This window comes from Camelus bactrianus, chromosome 7 (assembly GCF_048773025.1).
Source record: "Camelus bactrianus isolate YW-2024 breed Bactrian camel chromosome 7, ASM4877302v1, whole genome shotgun sequence".
NCBI classification, from domain to species: Eukaryota; Metazoa; Chordata; class Mammalia; order Artiodactyla; family Camelidae; genus Camelus; species Camelus bactrianus.
In genome coordinates this window covers 45,188,238-45,206,357 of record NC_133545.1, presented here as the reverse complement: position 1 = coordinate 45,206,357, position 18,120 = coordinate 45,188,238, and the positions used below count along the sequence as shown (strand labels likewise).

General features: G+C 33.6%; 1 protein-coding gene across 4 annotated transcripts in view; it reads left to right on the top strand.

The window, feature by feature from the left end:
- PALS2 (protein associated with LIN7 2, MAGUK p55 family member) overlaps nt 1–18,120 on the top strand; it is a 103,705-nt gene that overhangs the window by 77,504 nt on the left and 8,081 nt on the right. For 3 of the 4 annotated variants that reach the window (XM_074367337.1, XM_074367338.1, XM_010968629.3), the window contains exons 6-12: nt 465–506; nt 1,977–2,108; nt 4,555–4,654; nt 4,981–5,049; nt 6,952–7,113; nt 12,489–12,691; nt 13,738–13,866. In XM_074367337.1, the coding sequence (XP_074223438.1) occupies nt 465–506; nt 1,977–2,108; nt 4,555–4,654; nt 4,981–5,049; nt 6,952–7,113; nt 12,489–12,691; nt 13,738–13,866 (837 nt within the window). The remainder of the gene's footprint in view (nt 1–464; nt 507–1,976; nt 2,109–4,554; nt 4,655–4,980; nt 5,050–6,951; nt 7,114–12,488; nt 12,692–13,737; nt 13,867–18,120) is intronic. The other variant, XM_010968630.3, reaches the window with a different exon arrangement.

Here is an 18,120-nt window from a genome sequence, read left to right as displayed (position 1 = left end):
GTTTCACAAATAATGACATTTCCTGAACAATTTGATGGGAGTAGGGGAATGAATACTTGAAATTTGGACTCACTCAGAAAATCTGAGCTTTTTGTTACAAATGTATTCTGTCCCACAGATACAGATAAGAGTAATAAACACGTTCATGGTTAGGTGACAGAATGCTCTTATTAATCATTCAGTACAGCTTTCTTGAGAACTAAGGAGTATTGAAGTATTTTTACAACTTTGCATATCCATCCTTTTTCTCTGCTTCATCTCAAACAGCTGTAACTTTTACTATTATCATTTATAATTTTCAAGTATTATACCCTATGTATTATACCCTTCCCTAATTAAGTTAGGGAAGTAGTTGCTTTACAAAGTGAGTAAAGTAATAGTGGGCCAGTAGTTTGTTTATATTTTGTTAATTTATTATCAGTTAAAGTCTGGCTTTATTTATGCAATGAAAAATATATTTTTAGAGTTGCATCAGTATGGAGAGGCATCCAGCACACATCCGTCAGGTATGATGTCATTCCAGGACATTCTCTGGTACTCCATTTTTATGTCTTATCAGCCAACTAAATTTACCTTGATTAAACTTAATCATTTTGGGTTTCTTTCCATTGCCAAAACATTGAGCTGCATGCCATTGTCAAGTTAGCCAATTGTCATGTTTAAGCACTCTTAATATTGTTTGTATGCTTGCTTTTTAGATATTTCTAAAATTGTATATCAGGAAAAAATTATTGCCTTATTGATTTTTTTAAAGCATTAATATTTAGCCTTTCAAAAGTTATTGAAAATGTTCTGAATGCTTTCTATCAAAATCATCTAATTGTAAATAACTAAAATTTTGTCACTTGTTCCCAAATTTAGTTATATTATTTTAATATGCATCCATCACATTACATTTTACCACACTAATAATGTAATGTATCTATTTGTGTTATCTGAATATCTTGTTTGGTTATATTTATAGAAGTATGATAAACAAATAGAAGAATAACATTGTTATTTTGACTAATTATGCGCTTTCCTGTTTGTTAGTTTACCTGTTGATTAATACTAAGTCAGTTCTTTTAGAAGATAAAATTTGAATTTCTATAAATATGCCTGAAAAAAATGTGTTTCAAGAAAGTAATTGGTCTGAACCTGCCATCAAATACTGAAAATGCTTAACTCAGTTAGAATTCAAATGAAAAACAAAATTTTCTGGATACTGGAGATCATAACAGTGATAATTGACATACTTTTATTAATAAAACAGACTTAAAAGAAATTTGTATCGTTAAATGAATTTAAATTAGAAAATAGTTTCAAAGCTTTTTCAGTACTTGTCTTATGATTAATTTAATGCTGATCATTTAAATCAAAGCAAGATTATTCCGAGAAGTATTTTCCACACTAATTTTGACCAGTGTGAATCTGTGTGATTAAAAATATATGTTATTACATGGGATGAAAGTTGGGGGTTGTTTTGGTTTTTGTTTTTTAAAGGTTAGTAAATATATTTCAGGACTGATTTCAACATGAACTTTTAATTTTGGTTTCCAGATCCTTTCAAAAAGTCAGTCCTATTATTTCTGAAATATATGCCTTAAATTAACTGCATATATAGATTCAGGACATTAAGTGAAAAGTAGCATTTATAAATAAACTGCATAAAATTATGCAGTGTTGATTAGAAAATCATGTGAAAAGATTGGGAGAAAGTGTTAAGATTGGTGGAATGAAACAATTGTCAAACTGTTAATTTAAGAAGTTAAAATAGAAACAGAATTTAATGTAGTACTAATATTTATTTCTTATTTTCTTTTCTGATACCAAATTATTAATGTTCTAATAATTTTATTTGAGAAAGACAAGTTTCTTAGCTGAAGTGCTAAGTACAGTGTCAATTACAATTAAATCACAGTGGATTGAAAAGGATTTCAAAAATCCAGTGACAGATGATACATCTCTAGTATTTTTAATTGTGCTGTGTGTTTTAGGTATTTGTGAAATGTCATTTTGATTATAATCCATACAATGATAACCTGATACCCTGCAAAGAAGCAGGATTGACATTTTCAAAAGGAGAAATTCTTCAGATTGTAAACAGAGAAGATCCAAACTGGTGGCAGGTTAGTATGCTTCTCAAAATTTCTTCAACTGCTTTTTTATTTTTTAGTCTTATATCTGGCCAATATCTGAATATTCAGGAATAAGGTATTAGCATTTGTTCTAATGATTTTTCCTGCATTAACAGCTTCTGCTTCATGGCTGCTAATTTTATGGACAAAAGACCAAATTGAGAGGGAATTTATGAGTAGCTATTTACAAGTTCAGAACTATCTAGCCTGTGATGGTGCAATTCCATTGGTTTAGAGACTACACCAATTGGTTCTTCCACATATAAATGTGGTAAAATATAGTATTGGGCAAGAACAATTCACTGGGGGTCATCCCTTGGCAGTGTTTGTTTTTGTTCATTTTTAACTAGGAGTCTTTTACTGTGGGTAGTCTTTCTCTTGTCTCCTCTCACTCTGTATACATTCATGACAAATAAAACATCATTTCTTAAGCTCTTCAAATCTATTTGCCCACCTCTTCTCAGTTATTGAGAAATGAAGGTTTGCTTTATCAGCAGTGTTGTTTGGTCTTGAATTGAAATCTGTTGTATATGCTAAGGAATGTATGTTATCACTGTTGCCTTTCCATTTTTCAGAAGATCTGTGTATCTTCTTTTTCCTTGCCCCTAATATGGCTTTCAGAAATCTCTAGCAGCAGTAATAAGTCTGTTTTTGTCATTGTTTACATCGGCTAACAACAGTATTCAGAACTGGAGAAACAAAATCTAAAATCCCTTAAACTGTCAAAGCAGAAGAGAGTCTCATTAAAGAACAAGATGTGACAGAAAAAAGACTCAGGACCTACCACTAAACTATGAATTAAACTGAGGTGTTAGTAATTCACGTTAGCTCTATTGAGTTACATTGACGTCAAAGGGGGAGTGAATTACAAGAATAAGAACAATTGTACCAATGTGTCCTTAAAATTATAAATTAAAACATTATTATGTAGAAGTGCACTATGTGGTGAGAAAACTAAGGAGTAAATTAAACAGAACCCATGATTTCAAGAGGTTTTCACTGAATTTCTTAGAACTCTCATCTAAAAAATCTGCTTTCTGTGGCTGTTTCCTTTTTTCCCTTCATTGTGAATGCCATCTCTTACAGTTTTTTAATCCTGTTGCCATTATCGATCTCAGTCTCTTCCCGCACTTTGTCATCTATTACTTTAATTGTTCTTTTGGGATTTTAATGGCTAAAAATGATACTAGATTTTTCTGTGCTAGTTCTAAGGCTGAAGTCACTGATGTTGTGGGATAAGCCATTAGTAGCCAGTTCTCCAACCACTGTTTTGAAATAGCACTTCTTTGGGTTTCTTATATGATATCATTCATATGTGAATATAAAAAAAAAGAAAAGAAAAAAGAGGACACTAAGGAACACATCTACAGAACAGAAACACTCACAGACATAGTAAACAATCTTATGGTTACAGGGGAAAAGAGGTGGGATGGGATAAATTTGGAAGTTTGAGATTTGTAAATGTTAACCACTATATATAAAAATAGATAAACAGATTCCTTCTGTATAGCACAAGGAACTATATTCTATATCTTGTAATAACCTTTAATGAAAAAGAACATGAAAATGAATATATATATGTGTATATATATATATATATATATATATATATACACACACACACATGACTGGGACATTGTACTGTACATCAGAAATTGACACATTGTAACTGACTATACTGTTTAAAAAAAGCTGTCTAGAATATAAAGGTTAACATTCCCCAAATCTACAAAAATAGTGGAGAAACTATTAAAACACTATTTAATTTCTAAAAAAAGAAAGAAGAGCTGATTTTGGACTAGAATCAGGTATCTTACTAGCTTTATCAGTTCAACTAGCATATTTTGAGTACTCACTATATTCAAGCAACATAAGAATAAAATGACAAAAAGTCCCCCCCCCCCCAAAGTTAGTTTGTTGACAGTAGGTGAAGTTTTGCCTATTCTAAAGTTACCCCTCAGGATATTCAGATTCCTGAAAGCATCAATTAAACTCTTTATTCTCCCAGTACTGCCTTTTTTTTTTTTTTTTTTTTAATCTCAGGAAACACCAACATAGTAGGATTAGTGTGGTAGTTAGATACCTAACTAACAAATGCAAAATGAAACATCCTGCTCACACATAGAACAGCATTTATTCCTTTCCATTCTATGACTAACCTAGTATTACAAATAGTTTTAGTAATTTAAAGAGCCTGTATACCTTTGTATTTTGGTCCCCAAATTTCACTATCAAATGGCACACTGATTAGGTGCCAATTGATTCCTCAGTGCTAAAGTGTTTAAATATCCTAACTGACAATGCCATAGATTTAAATGTCAAGGTCTTAAGAGCAAATGCGATTTTTTTTTTCAACTGACTACTGCTTATCCTACTTAACACAATGTGGTCTCAAATTTTGGTCACTGAGATATACAATTCATTAATTTGCTTCTAGGCTAGCCATGTAAAAGAGGGAGGAAGCGCTGGTCTCATTCCAAGCCAGTTCCTGGAAGAGAAGAGAAAGGCATTTGTTAGAAGAGACTGGGACAATTCAGGTGATGAGCTTGACACCATAAAGTAACAAGTAGCCCTTTGTGGCCACCTTTCTTTGCCTCTTTCATCTGGATTAGCAGATGAATTTGTTTAAAATATATCCAGAATTAATCCCTCCCATCTACTTTATTGTATATCTCTCTCAAAAGTAAACTTTTTGACCCCATTCTGCCACCTGCTGGTATTGTATCAGAATTCAGTGGCTCAACTCACCCCTGTCCCCTTCTGCCTTGTAGGATGCAACACTGGAAAGATAGTTCTCCCACCACATGGAAGTATTTATATTCTGACATACTGTTTAAGTTATGTTTGTCTTGTCATCCTTCAGGACCTTTTTGTGGAACCATTAGTAGCAAAAAAAAGAAAAAGATGATGTATCTCACAACCAGAAATGCAGGTATGTTTTAAATACTTTTTTGAGAAGTCCAAGTGAAATCCCTTTATATCATTAATCAATGTGGCATACACTCTGTATAATTTTAAATGAATTCATTCCAATTAGTACCCAGATGCAAGGGGCTGGCATGTAAACATTTGGCACAATATAATATAACGACATCATTTAAATCCTGATATGTGTACTTGTACTATCACTAGTGTGCTTTAGTTTATGAGTATAGTTCACAGTAAAATGAATGGGTTGGGATTTATGCTTGTATTAATGAAGGAGTAATGTTACAGTTTAAATTGTTCAGAGAACTTTGATAGTTACTTATGTGTCATTTCTAAAGAGCAAAATGCCTTTATAAAGATATTCTAAGGGTTACGATTAGGGGCAACCATATTCTGCCATAACATTGTCCATAATACTTTTTAAAAAACAGTACTGGACCAAACAAATCAAACAGTATATTTTACTTTCCCTGATTGGTGATTAGGAACCTGACCCATAGCTCCCCATCTTGCCTTGCTGACTCCCTCTCTGCCCCCATATAAGTCCTCTTTTGTTTTAGTAATTTACAGTGACCAACCCTTTACCTCTGTTGCAGGAAACCTGGAGGAAAAGGAAGGATGTTGCCTTATTTCCTACTCTTTAGGGCATGGATTCCCTCCTTTCCCTTTGTTAGCAACCTGGGTTCCCATGGATTCAGGGATTTGTTGGTTGAGGTTTCTTTGCATATGTTTACATATATATTTAAATACACATTGTATTTAAATATTGTACAGAATAAAAATGTTTTATTGAAAAAAACTAATCTGATCTAATAGGATTCTTTCTTAAATTTTTAGACTTAAATATAACATCTATCACAGTTCTTTTCAGTTTTAGAGGCCAATAGGAGTGAAATGCAGCTCTTTGAATCAGAAGGCTCTGGAGGCTTACTCAAAAGAATTGACAATTTCAAAGTACTTTCTTGACTTCAGAGCTACCTCTACATTGGTAATAAACTAAATAGCACACCATAATGGAAATAATGTAACAATATATTATAATAATAATATAATAAGGGTAAAATAGACTTTCCCTTAATATTGGTTTTAATCTACTATGAAGAAATTGTGCAAAGAAAGTGTTGCTGTTAGGATAATAACCTAAGGAAGGAGTATTATTATTGCAGATTGAGAGTTATAGCCATAATAATAGGTAATATAGTATTTCAAATCCACTTTGGCTTTATTATTCATTAAATATATGTCCTTAAGGCTTTGTTGCAAAATGGTAAATTTGTAATTTTCCCATTGATTATAATTTGGAAATGTGCTTCTACTGAAAATAGTTAGGATCCACCATTTTATACATAAATTTAGAATCTCAGTATTTAAAGCTTAGTATGTTGTCTACAAGCATTTTATTAATCAAACTAATATTTGCAGAGCGACTACACAGTATCTATTCATTTACATCACTGGAAGGGAGTACTCATTCTACGAAGCTTATTTAAGCAGCCACACTCAGTATACTGCTGTCCTCCATATTTGATTTATGCACTTCTTAGTGGAATAGATCACATAAACTGATTTTCAATTTGATTATATTATAGTAGTTATTTCTACTGATGAATTGATTAGAAAGAGATTTTAATGGATAGAATATCTGATAAGGATAAAGCACTGGCATTTTTCTAGCTTTGTTAGACAGATTTCTATGGGTAAGTGGATGGCAGCAGATGTGTAAATCAGAATGTGAAATAGTTTATTGTACTTTACCAGATTTATTTTTAAAAATCTGTACTTAGTACAATTCAAGTGATATTTAACTATCAAAACAACTAAACCGTTGCTGAACAGAATAGCAGAGGTTTTTCATCTATAGTAAGAGAGAACTGAATATGATGTTTTCCCATTTCCTTACATTTAGAATTTGATCGTCATGAAATCCAGATATATGAGGAGGTAGCCAAAATGCCTCCTTTCCAGAGAAAGACATTAGTATTGATAGGAGCTCAAGGTGTGGGACGAAGAAGCTTGAAAAACAGATTCATAGTGTTGAATCCCACTAGATTTGGAACTACAGTGCCATGTAAGTTTTCTCTTTCCTTTGGTATTTAATTGTCAGGAGATAGTTGGTGGGGCAGGTTATTATTTTCATTCCCAAGTAATGTCTGATTATGCCAATGAAAATGAACAAGCAAATGATATTGAAAAACTGAGTGTTTCTGCAGCTGTCTTGGAATGGTACTGTAGCCCTGTCAGCTTGCTGCCTGGTGGCAGTCACTTCTCCAATCTCTTCAATTCAGAAATGCTCATGAAATGCAAGTATTAAGAGTTGTGGCGAAATCAGTGTTAACTTTATATTTTCTTGTGCAATTGATGTGTATCTAAAAGTTGTATTTTTCACCCACTTTCACATAAAGAAAAGGAGGAAATCTGCTGGATCCTCTGACACTCCCAGTGTCATAGTGTTTTTGTGAATTTCAGTGATCTTGCTTGTAGCTCTCAGTCCTGCAGGGTCATACACCTAATTTTTGATGGTACATTAAGAGTGAATCCTCTTCCTGAGCTTGCAGCATTAAATAAGGTCACAAAGATTGATATATAAAATAAAATAATACTGATGGGAAGTATAACCATTGAGTAAACCAAACACGAAAAAGATTTTACGATCTTTGCATTCTTTCACATTTACATGGAGAATTAAACAGTGATGTCAGAAGCATACTTGATGAGAATGGAATTAGATCAAGGAATGGAATTAGATCAAGATCATGATACCATTGTTTTATTATAAGGACTAATATGCATTGTCTTTAGTTTGGAGATGTATGAGCCTTTACTTGTGGGAACTTAAATGCTCTCTCCCCTGAATGATGCAGCAGACAGGCCAGTGTTGCCTTTATAAACCTCCTGTCTGTGCTTCCAGTTCTGACCAAGTCTCCTTTCAATTAGCACAATATTTCTTCAGATATTTTAATGCCTGTAAGCTGTTCCATGTCAAATCTTAGCCTAACATCACTCCATCTCTTTTGGATGAATTTTGGAGTTCTTCTTTCATCCGGTGTGCTTTGAAGTTTAGTTCTCAGTAAGGAATCTTCTGCTAAAATTCTTAGGAGTGAATTAGGGGAGTAACCTTGTCATTGTCTGTTTGTAGTCCCCTCAGGGTAAGGCTTTGAGTTCCATTGTAGGCACTATAAATTATTAAATTCAGACAAATCCTAGGTAAGTAGTTAAGGAAATAAAAATCTCACTCTGATCAAAGTATTTTAAGTATTTTAAAGTATTTTATTTTTCATTTTTAAAATTAATACATGTAGCATATTTTAATCAAGTAGTTCTTAAAGATATATAATGGAAAGTAACTCTGTCCTCTACCCCACCTCAGGCCTACTTGCCAGAAACACTTTTTCTTTTTTTTCTTTTTTCTTTTTTTTTTTTGTGCTATTTCTTTTCTTAGTCTTCCATATTTCTTAATTATGTCTTCATTCTGCTCTTTATTGCTTTATGCATTGTAGGCCTTTACCTACTGACATCCTGACTATCCTCTCAATATAAAGATAGCTCTAGTTTCAGTGAATTCGTTTTCACTGTCTTGAACAGCCTCTCCCTCTCCCCCAACCCCAGAATTTCCTAGAGTTATTTTTTTTCTTCCTCTCTTTACCTTAATTTTATGTGTTTGTATGTATAGTCTTGTATTAAATCAAAGACTCACTGATTTAGTAAATCATGCTTTTTTCTTGGAGACCTCTGTCTCAAAACCCTCAGCTTTCCTACTTCAGCGAGGACTACACACTCGCCACTCTGGCTGCCCCACTGTTAACATAGGGATGTTTCCCTTTGTTGCTGTCCTGAATTGAAGCTATTGTTCCTGGGTCCCATCCTTTTTATTTATTTCTTGGTTTATTGCCTTGTTTTGCTAGAGCACATCCCTTGTAACTTCACAAGAAATGGTATATGGGATGTAATTTCTGCATCACTGTATTTGCAGTTCTGTTTTCTGCACTCTATTTGATCGGTTATTTGGCTGAGAATAGAAAGTCTAGATTGTAAAACTGTAAAGGTGTTTCTCTTGAATCCAGTTCTGTTACAAAGTCTAGTGCCATTCCAATTCTTGTTCTTTCATACATGACCTGCTTTTTTCCTTCAGTCTTTAATTTTGTCGTTTTTCAGTATTTTATAATTTGATGATGATGTGCCTTTGTGTGCATCTTTTTTATTCATTGTGCTGATGATTAGTGAGCACTTCAGACTAGAGAGATTCTTGTCCTTCAGTTCTAGGGAATTATTTCTTGGATGATTTCTCCTTGTTTTCACTGTTCACTTTTTCTAGAATTTCTATTAGCTGGATGTTGAACATCTTGGATTCATCTCCTCAATCTCTTTGTTGTTGTTGTTGTTGTATTATCTATCCCTTTATCTTTTTATTCTGCTCTTTAAAAGATTACCTGGAGTTCTTTATTTTCTAGCCTAGCAATGGCTTTTCATAAGTTATGGTTTTCATTTTAGGATTACCTTCTGTTTGCTGTTTGTTTTTTTTCCTACAGCATCATCTTTTGTGGGAGCTATCCCTTCTGTATCTCTAAGAATATTAAATAGTGTAATTCTTCTTTGTTTTTTCTGTAGGATGATAAAAAGATTCTCGAGATGAATAGTGGTGATAGTACACAACAGAGTGAATGTACTTAATGACACTGAATTATGCACCTAATACTGGTTAAAACAATAAATTTTATGTATGTATTTTATCATGATAAAAAACCCTAAAAAATTTAATCTTAATAGCTTCTTAATATTCCAGCACATAAATACATCCATGCTTTATTTAACCCGTACTGTTACTGACCATTTTTATGGTTTGGTTGGCTTTTTTGTTACAAGTAAAAAGGTGATAAAATGTATATACATAAACCTCAGATGTAAAATTATTAGACCAAAGGATATGGAGAGAGATATATTTATATATTTATATGAGTATAAATATTTATTTCAATTTCTTGATTTCTTAATGCCAGATTAATTTCCAGAAAGGAGTACTATTTTATCTTTCAGTAGACTTAATTTTAGTAAAGATTCAAATCTGAATTTTTATATGGAAAGATTTATGTATATCCATACATCATCAACTCTCATTTCTTTATATAATGTAGGTATGTTTTACTTTTCTTTAAATAATTCACATTTATATAGCACCTAGCTTTTCTTTTTAAGCCTCAAAATAAACACAAAAAAGAAAAACATTGATAAAGTGTGACAAGTTGACCTAATTTTTGATACATAATATTGTACTATACATTGTCAGGTGATATGGATGGGGAGGTCTCATAGGGAAGGAGGTAAATGCTGATGTTGTATTAAATTGATTTAATTTTCTTTCTATCTTATAATAAATCCTAAAATAAAATACAGAAAGTTATTAATCCAGGGGATAAGCTACCTTATGAATCATGTTCTCTCTGTAATACATCTTGAGCTTAGTTAACAAATAAAATATTTTGTTAATTATTTCCTTATTATCTGAAGGAACTGCTAAAGATTAGAATTTTGCTTATTGACCAGAAAACTTAAATTCTAAGCAATCATATTATGTAGTCACTTAGCACATAAGCCTAAGGAATCGGTTGTAGACAAGCCACCATAATTTAATTTCTGTGTTCTAGAAATGGAAAGGAGCTTAACTGTATGGTGATATAGATCTCATTTTTTTTTTTGACTATTCATTAGAGAATGGTGTCATAGATAAAATTCACCTGTAAACTAAAAACACTTCACCAAGAATTTAACATTCCCCCCCACGTGTTGGAGGTAGTGGTGGGGGCAGTGAGTGTGCCTATACATACTTATTTCAAGCAGCACATTCCCATATATGGTTTCACTGTAATGCTTCACCAAAAGTAGTACTCTTCTAAAATTATGTTTGCAGATATGAAGCCAAGTCCTAGTATGTATGCATTTGGGAAGTTTAAAATTGCCTTAGAAGTTTTATCATGCCACCATTGGCAAATAATTCCAGAAACCTTAGAGACCACACATTTTTGAATATGAAAAGCCATCATAACATCTTGAATATCTTTAAGTGACTTTATAAATCTCTCCACAGTGATCTGGAATGAGCCAGAAAACAGCCGGGGAAAGAGGGTGTCCTCTCGTACGCAATGATCTTGTTGATAAATTAGACCCTTACTATTGAGCTTGAACTTGAAGTTTATTTTATTGTTATAAAAGTGTTTTTAATGTGGTGTGCTTATTACAAATAGTCAAAATACTGTCAACTTTTGATCTGGCTTTCTTTCTAACTTTAATTACATGTGGTTAATGATTTTGTTAGATATTCTGCATGTATAAGTACTTGATTAATCAAAGTAGAATACTTTTTTATATCTGATCCAGCCAAACCCAGATTAAGGCTAAACTTGAAAATACATACACACACACAAACACACACTCACATAAATTATTTCTTCCTAGGGAGTGTTTACAAATTGGGAGGCAGCACCTAACTCTGCACCTTTGCAACAGTTTGAAAGGGAATAATAGTCCATTCCTAGCATGCCAAGTTGCAAAGAAATTGTATATCTCTGAAAGTATTTAGAGTCCTAAAATATCAGACAAAAGGATCTTCTAAATTTTGACTTGATCTCTTTACTCTCATTCTCTCAGAAAGAATACTTCAGGTCAGAGTAGAGAAAGTTTAATAGACCATAATAACATCCAAGTGGCTAGATCCACCACTGAGGTGCAAAACAAAATGATTAACATTTGAGAATATCAATTAGAAGGAAGTTAGAAAAAAGGTTTAGTGCTGGGGCGAGATAACGAATAGGTAATTTGTGGGTAAAACTACACTTCAGAAAATTGATAATACCAACTAAGAATAGAAGAACTTTGTTCACTTGTTGGAGACTCAATTAGGAAATGTTAAAGTGTAAAAAAAGGATATAACTGATATTTCTTAAGGAGAAGGGGAGTAGTGGTCAGCTGGAAAAGATACTCACTTGTAACATCTCTCACACTTACTAGCTTTCACCATAACTAAGAATTTAAATTTAGGATTCTTCTTCTTGGTAAATATATTTTGAGTTTCAGACTAACTATATAAAGCACATTTGTTAATATAAATTATATACTGGAGACTACCTCTTAAAACGTTCCTGTAGATCAGAAGTCAGCAGACTTGTTTATTCAAGGGCCACATAGTAAATATTTTAGGCTTTGCAAGTCATCTAGTCTGTGTGACAACTGTTCCACCATTGTAAAACAAACTATAGGCAATAAAATGAATGAGCATAGCTGTGATCCAATAAAACTTTATTTACAAAAATAGGAAGCAGGCTAGATGTGGCTATAGGCCATTGTTTGCCAACCCTTGCACTAGATGGAAGAGTTTTAAGCTACCCTGTGCATTTCAGTTTATTTTTTAAATACTGCGTTCTTTGTACAAATTCTCAATGTTATCTTATTTAGTTACTTCACGGAAACCAAGGGAGGATGAAAAAGATGGCCAGGCATATAAATTTGTGTCACGATCTGAGATGGAAGCAGATATTAAAGCTGGAAAATATTTGGAACATGGAGAATATGAAGGAAATCTCTATGGAACCAAGATCGACTCTATTCTTGAAGTTGTCCAAACTGGGCGAACTTGCATTTTGGATGTCAACCCTCAAGTAAGCTTCATGGATTCATAAGTCATTTTTTTAAGCTTCATTTCCTGTGGAGTTTTTGCATTGTTTTCAGATTATGAGAGCGACTCTTTCCCTCTATTACCTGGAGAGATAGAGTCTTATTATGCATCTATAACCAGTTGAATAAATTGCTGATCAATTAGTCAACAGAGACTTGGATAGTAATAGCAGCTTGATAGAAGTTTAGTATTTATTTACTTGCTCAAGTAATATGTAAATGCATGTGTTAGGAAATGTTAAATTTAAAATTTAAACAAGGCTACAACATAAGAAATAAGTCACACCCTTTTCCCACTCAACACACACACATGCATAACATTCATTACATTTTCATCCCATCCATGTCTCTCTCGCCGATTCCCTCCCATCACTCTACACTCAACCCAATCTCACTTCTTTAGTCAGAGATAAATATTATTAATAGTTTGGTGTGTATCTTTCTGTCATTTAAGTATGCCTTAAGTACAAATATATATATAAAGTGTAATGGGTTTTCTATTTTTGTTGTTGTTTCTTTTGTGTATAAATGGAAAAACTCCATACAGATTCTTTAGCTTTCTTTCATTAAACAGAATTTCTTGAAGAGCTTTTCATGTCAGGTCTATAGACCTTCTTTGTTCTTTGTAATTACTGCATGGTATTTCATAGTACGGATATATTTATTTATGTAACCACTCTCCAGTTAATGAACACTGAAACTATTTCTGCTTTTTCAATATTAACAGAATTCTGCAATTAGCATAGAAAGCATTTACATCATTCTTGATAGTCTGGGGATCATGAAGTTTAATACATTCCTTTGTTCAAGGATACTAAAGAGTAGTGAGACTGAGATCAGAACACAATTAATGGATAACCATTTTAGGAAAGTATTGTATGGAATCAAAAGGAAAGGGTGGGTAGTATTAAATTATGTCCTTACTCTTTAGGAAGAAGTAAGATAGACCTTGATTATTTAGTATAAAATAAAGAGTAACATAATTCAAAGTCTAATCCTATGTAAATTGATTTGTAATTATTCTGCACAGGCCCTGAAAGTGCTGAGGACATCCGAGTTCATGCCCTATGTTGTGTTTATTGCTGCTCCAGAGCTAGAGACGTTACGTGCCATGCACAAGGCTGTGGTGGATGCTGGTATCACTACCAAGCTTTTGACGGTGAGCAGTTCTTTTCAGGCTAACAATTTTATTTTCCTCCTAAAATTGTTCTTTTTCTTTGGGGCATGTTTAATTATATCTAATCATGTTTGTGAATTAAGCATATTAGGTAAGGTATTAAACAATAAAAATTTGTTCCCTAGTTGTAGTTAAGATTTGGAATAGTATGGCTTTTACTTAGAAGTCATTGTTCATTCTATTTTAAAACAAAAGCTTACTCCCTCTATATAAATGAAATGGACAAATATTAAAATGTGCATATTAATCTAACTCCCTCATTTTACTAATGTGAAGACTGGGCCCCTAGACCATTAACAAGCATGTTCTTAAGATTTACTACTGGTTGAGTTAGGTGTTCTGACTTTTAGCTGTTGCTACATGTTTTCTCTTGTTCTCCCTCTTCTTCCTCATGTTATGGAAAAGTTTAAACATATACAAAAGAAGGAAGAAATGAACTCCCATGTGCCCATCACTTAGCTTCAATTAACACATGGCCAGGGGAGAGGGTATAGCTCAGTGGTAGAGCATGTGCTTAGCATGCACAAAGTCCTAGGTTCGATCCCCAGTTCCTCCATCAAAAAAAATAAATAAATAAACCTAATTACCTCCCCCCAAAACACACAAAATAAATACATGGCCATTTTTATTTCAGTTAGACCTCTCTTCTCTTCCTCCCTTACCTTGAATTATTTTGAAGCAAATCTTTGATATAATTATCAACCATAAATACTTGAGTATTTATCTCTAAACGACTGACTTTTTTAATGTAACCATAACACCATTAACACATAGAAAATTAAGAGCAACTTCTTAATATATGTGATCAATATACAGTATGTATTTGAATTTCCCAAAGATTTGTAATTTTTTTTTTTTTTACAGTCGATTTGTCCAAGTCAGGATCCAAGCAGTATCAACACGTTGTATTTACCTGATATCTTCTTAATGTCTTTTTTTTCCTTCCAGCTTGAGGTATAATTGATATATAATAAACTGTATATATTGAAAGTGTACAGCTTGATAAGTTGGGGCATATGTACACACCCATGAAGCCATCACAGTCACGACAATGGGCATGTCCATCACTTCCATAAGTTCTGTGTGCCCTTTCAGAAGCCCTACCTCCTGCTGCTCTATCTCCTCTCACACATCACAGCTAGTAAGCCTTGAGGTCAGGTAGTGTTAGTTCTCTTTCAGGTTGTTCCATGTCTCTATGGAACTTTATGAGCATCTGGAATATAGTTATAATAAGTGTTTTCATGTCATTGTCTACAAATTCTAACGTTTGCATCGGTTCTGGATTGGTTTTGATTGAATGACTTTGCTCCTCATTGTGGGTCTTATTTTCCTGCTTCTTTGCAGTCTTGGTAATTTTTTATTGGGTGCTAGACATTGTGAGTTTTGTCCTGGGATGCAGTTAATTTGGAAATAGTTTGTTCCTTTCAGTCTTGCTTTTAAAAATTTGTTGGGTAAAACTAGAACAGTTTTCATTCTAGGGACAATTATTCTTCACTACTGAGGCAAGACCCATTTGAGAATTCTCCCAGATGGCCTGGGCATCATGAGGTTTTCTGTTCTGCCTGGTGAGAATGGCTTCTGTTCCTGGCTCAGAAGGAATACCTCTCATCCTTTCTGGTGGTCCTGGGTAGTTGTAACGTTCACTGGTTGGTATTCAGCTGAATGCTGGAGGGGGACCTTTTGCAAGTCTCTGTAGTTCTTTCTCCGTGCTGCTGTTCTACCCAGTATTCTGTCCTGTGAACTCCTGCCACCTTGTTCTCTCTGGGCTGTCAGCTCTGTCCCAAGTTGGAGGGTCCAGTAGGCTCCTCCTGGGCTTTGCCTTGCTGTGCTGCAGCCTGGAAGCTCTTTCAAGCCCAGTAAGCTGGGGTAATCATAGGGCTCACTTCATTTGTTTCCTGTCTCTCTGGGATCTCTGTCTTCCATTGCCTGATGTACAGTGTCTTTAAAAGAGGGTTGTTTCATGTATTTGGTCTGTTTTAGTTGTCAGGCAGGAGGGTTGGTCTGCTCTCTGTTAACTGTGTGTTAGCTGGAAGCAGACCTCTCTCTTTAGACTCTTTTAATCTGTAAATTCTCAACTGCTTCACTCCCTTCTCTTTTAACCTTCTAACTTAGTTGTTTAAAAAAAAATTGATTCTTAGGTAAAATTGGACCTGATCTATAAAATTCCCCAGTAGTTTTTCACCTAGTAATTTTAGCAACTTTTATTGGTCTTTGCCTGGATCAGTTTTTCTTTTTTTCTAAGGAATTATAAAGTGGTACTATTCTAAGTTTGTCATTCATTCTGCATTTACAAGCTGGAATACTTCTAAAAAGTAGCTTTTTCTCATCAGCTAGTTGGTTACTCTGAGGTGAAGTATATACAGGAAAGTCAGAATGTGTGCTTGATACTTTCCTTTATGGGTCAGTTTCGAGAATAATGGGTTTGTTCCATAAGAACTGCCATAGGTGACCAAATTAAGGTTTGTGTTCTTTTTAGTATTATCGTGAGCACATGGATTTAAACCTGTTTAATGTGTTTTACTCTATTGCAGTTTTTATTCTTATTGATACTCAAATTGTTGTATCTTTGACCAACAGGGGCTTATTTAAGTTAGCTCTCAAGCTCTTATTTCATGAGCCTAGTTGTCTCAGATAACTTCCTTGCTCTCTTGTATGATAGATGTTCCAGGCTCATGTTGTGCATTTCTTTTTCCAGGCCAGGAATCAGCTATTCCTCCAAGAAGCTCTGTTTCCATTTAGAGTAAATGGTATTTTAAGACCATAATACTAGGGGTGCACATTGTCCCAAGATTAATCATTGTTTCTAGCTATACACCTTTTAGGTAGACAGAGCCAAGTTGGATATATGTTTTTCTGTTTGGGTGTTTAAAGGAAACTATATCATGAAATTATACTGATACTTCCCAATCAAATTCAGGATTACAGGGTTTTATTTAACCTGTTTTACATGTATAGCTTCATTCCCCTATGCTGAGTATCTCATTTCTCAAAAACACTGGGAATGTTAGAATATCACATAATTGCTCATTTGATTTATCTCACAGTACACACAAAACAGTCTGAAAAATAAGTGTACCAACACTACCAGGTATGATTACTGTGAACTGTCTCTCCCCCCCAGCTTCCCAGTTGGTTTGTTGTTGTTGTTTGTTTGTTTGTTATATCCTTAAGGTTTATCCTGCTAAGTATATACAGTCAAATTGCTGTGTTTTAAAGCCACTTGGAATACTCCTCCCTGTGTACTTAGGTCAGTTATTATTCTTCAATGTTTAAATTGTCTTGTCTTTAGTTAGTAGTTGCCTATTCATCTTGTTTTCTGAATCTTTTTAACACAACCCTATAACCTTCGAGGATTCTTTGTTTTCCTGTTGGAACAATAAGCTGTTCCAGGTTGTCCTTACACATTTCTTGGCCTGGATCTGGAACCAGACTTCCAAAAGCCCTGCTTCCTTTTAGTGAGAAATGGTGTTTAGAGATAATATAGGTGCTAAGGGTGTGCATTCAACTTATTTGGGCATTGTTTCTAAGTCTTTTCAGTGGCCAGATGAACGAACTATATTTTTCTTTTTTGGAAAACATAAGTCGTCAGTGTGGTTTAATAGTTCCAACTCAAATTTTACATTTTTACTGAACTTTTTTGACTATCTTTATCTTTTTCCTCCTGTGCTAAAAGTCTTGGTTCCCGATGGCATTAACATAATCTCTGACTTGACATATATAAATGAAGCCCATACTACATATATAATACCTGACTAACAGTATTAATATTAACAATATGATTATTGAAAAGTTTTAAGTTTCAGACTTTTTAAAAAATTGTTCTTAGGATGTATCCCATTGAGTGTTGAATTATTTTAAAGTCACTGAAATAATTTCTTTCTGTGTGGTTAAGCCATCAACTTGAAACACAGATTTGTTTCATTTTGCTTTTGATTTTTAGATATTGCTTTTTATTTTAAATTTAGTTTTCTTGTATTATTCTATACATTTTCATATTTCCAAAGTAAATCTTAAAAACGAAGAAGAAATCTAGCTTTCCCCTGTCCTTTATACTCTTTTACCTCCCACACACATAGGTAGCCATTTTCACATTTTCATGTAAGCAAGTATGTATGTGTGTCCTCCATCCCCCATTTCTTATATGAAAGGTGGCTTATTATAGACAATAATCTGTCTGCCTTTTTCGCTTACCAATGTATTTTGGCAATCATGCTATATAGCCATACAGAGAGATTT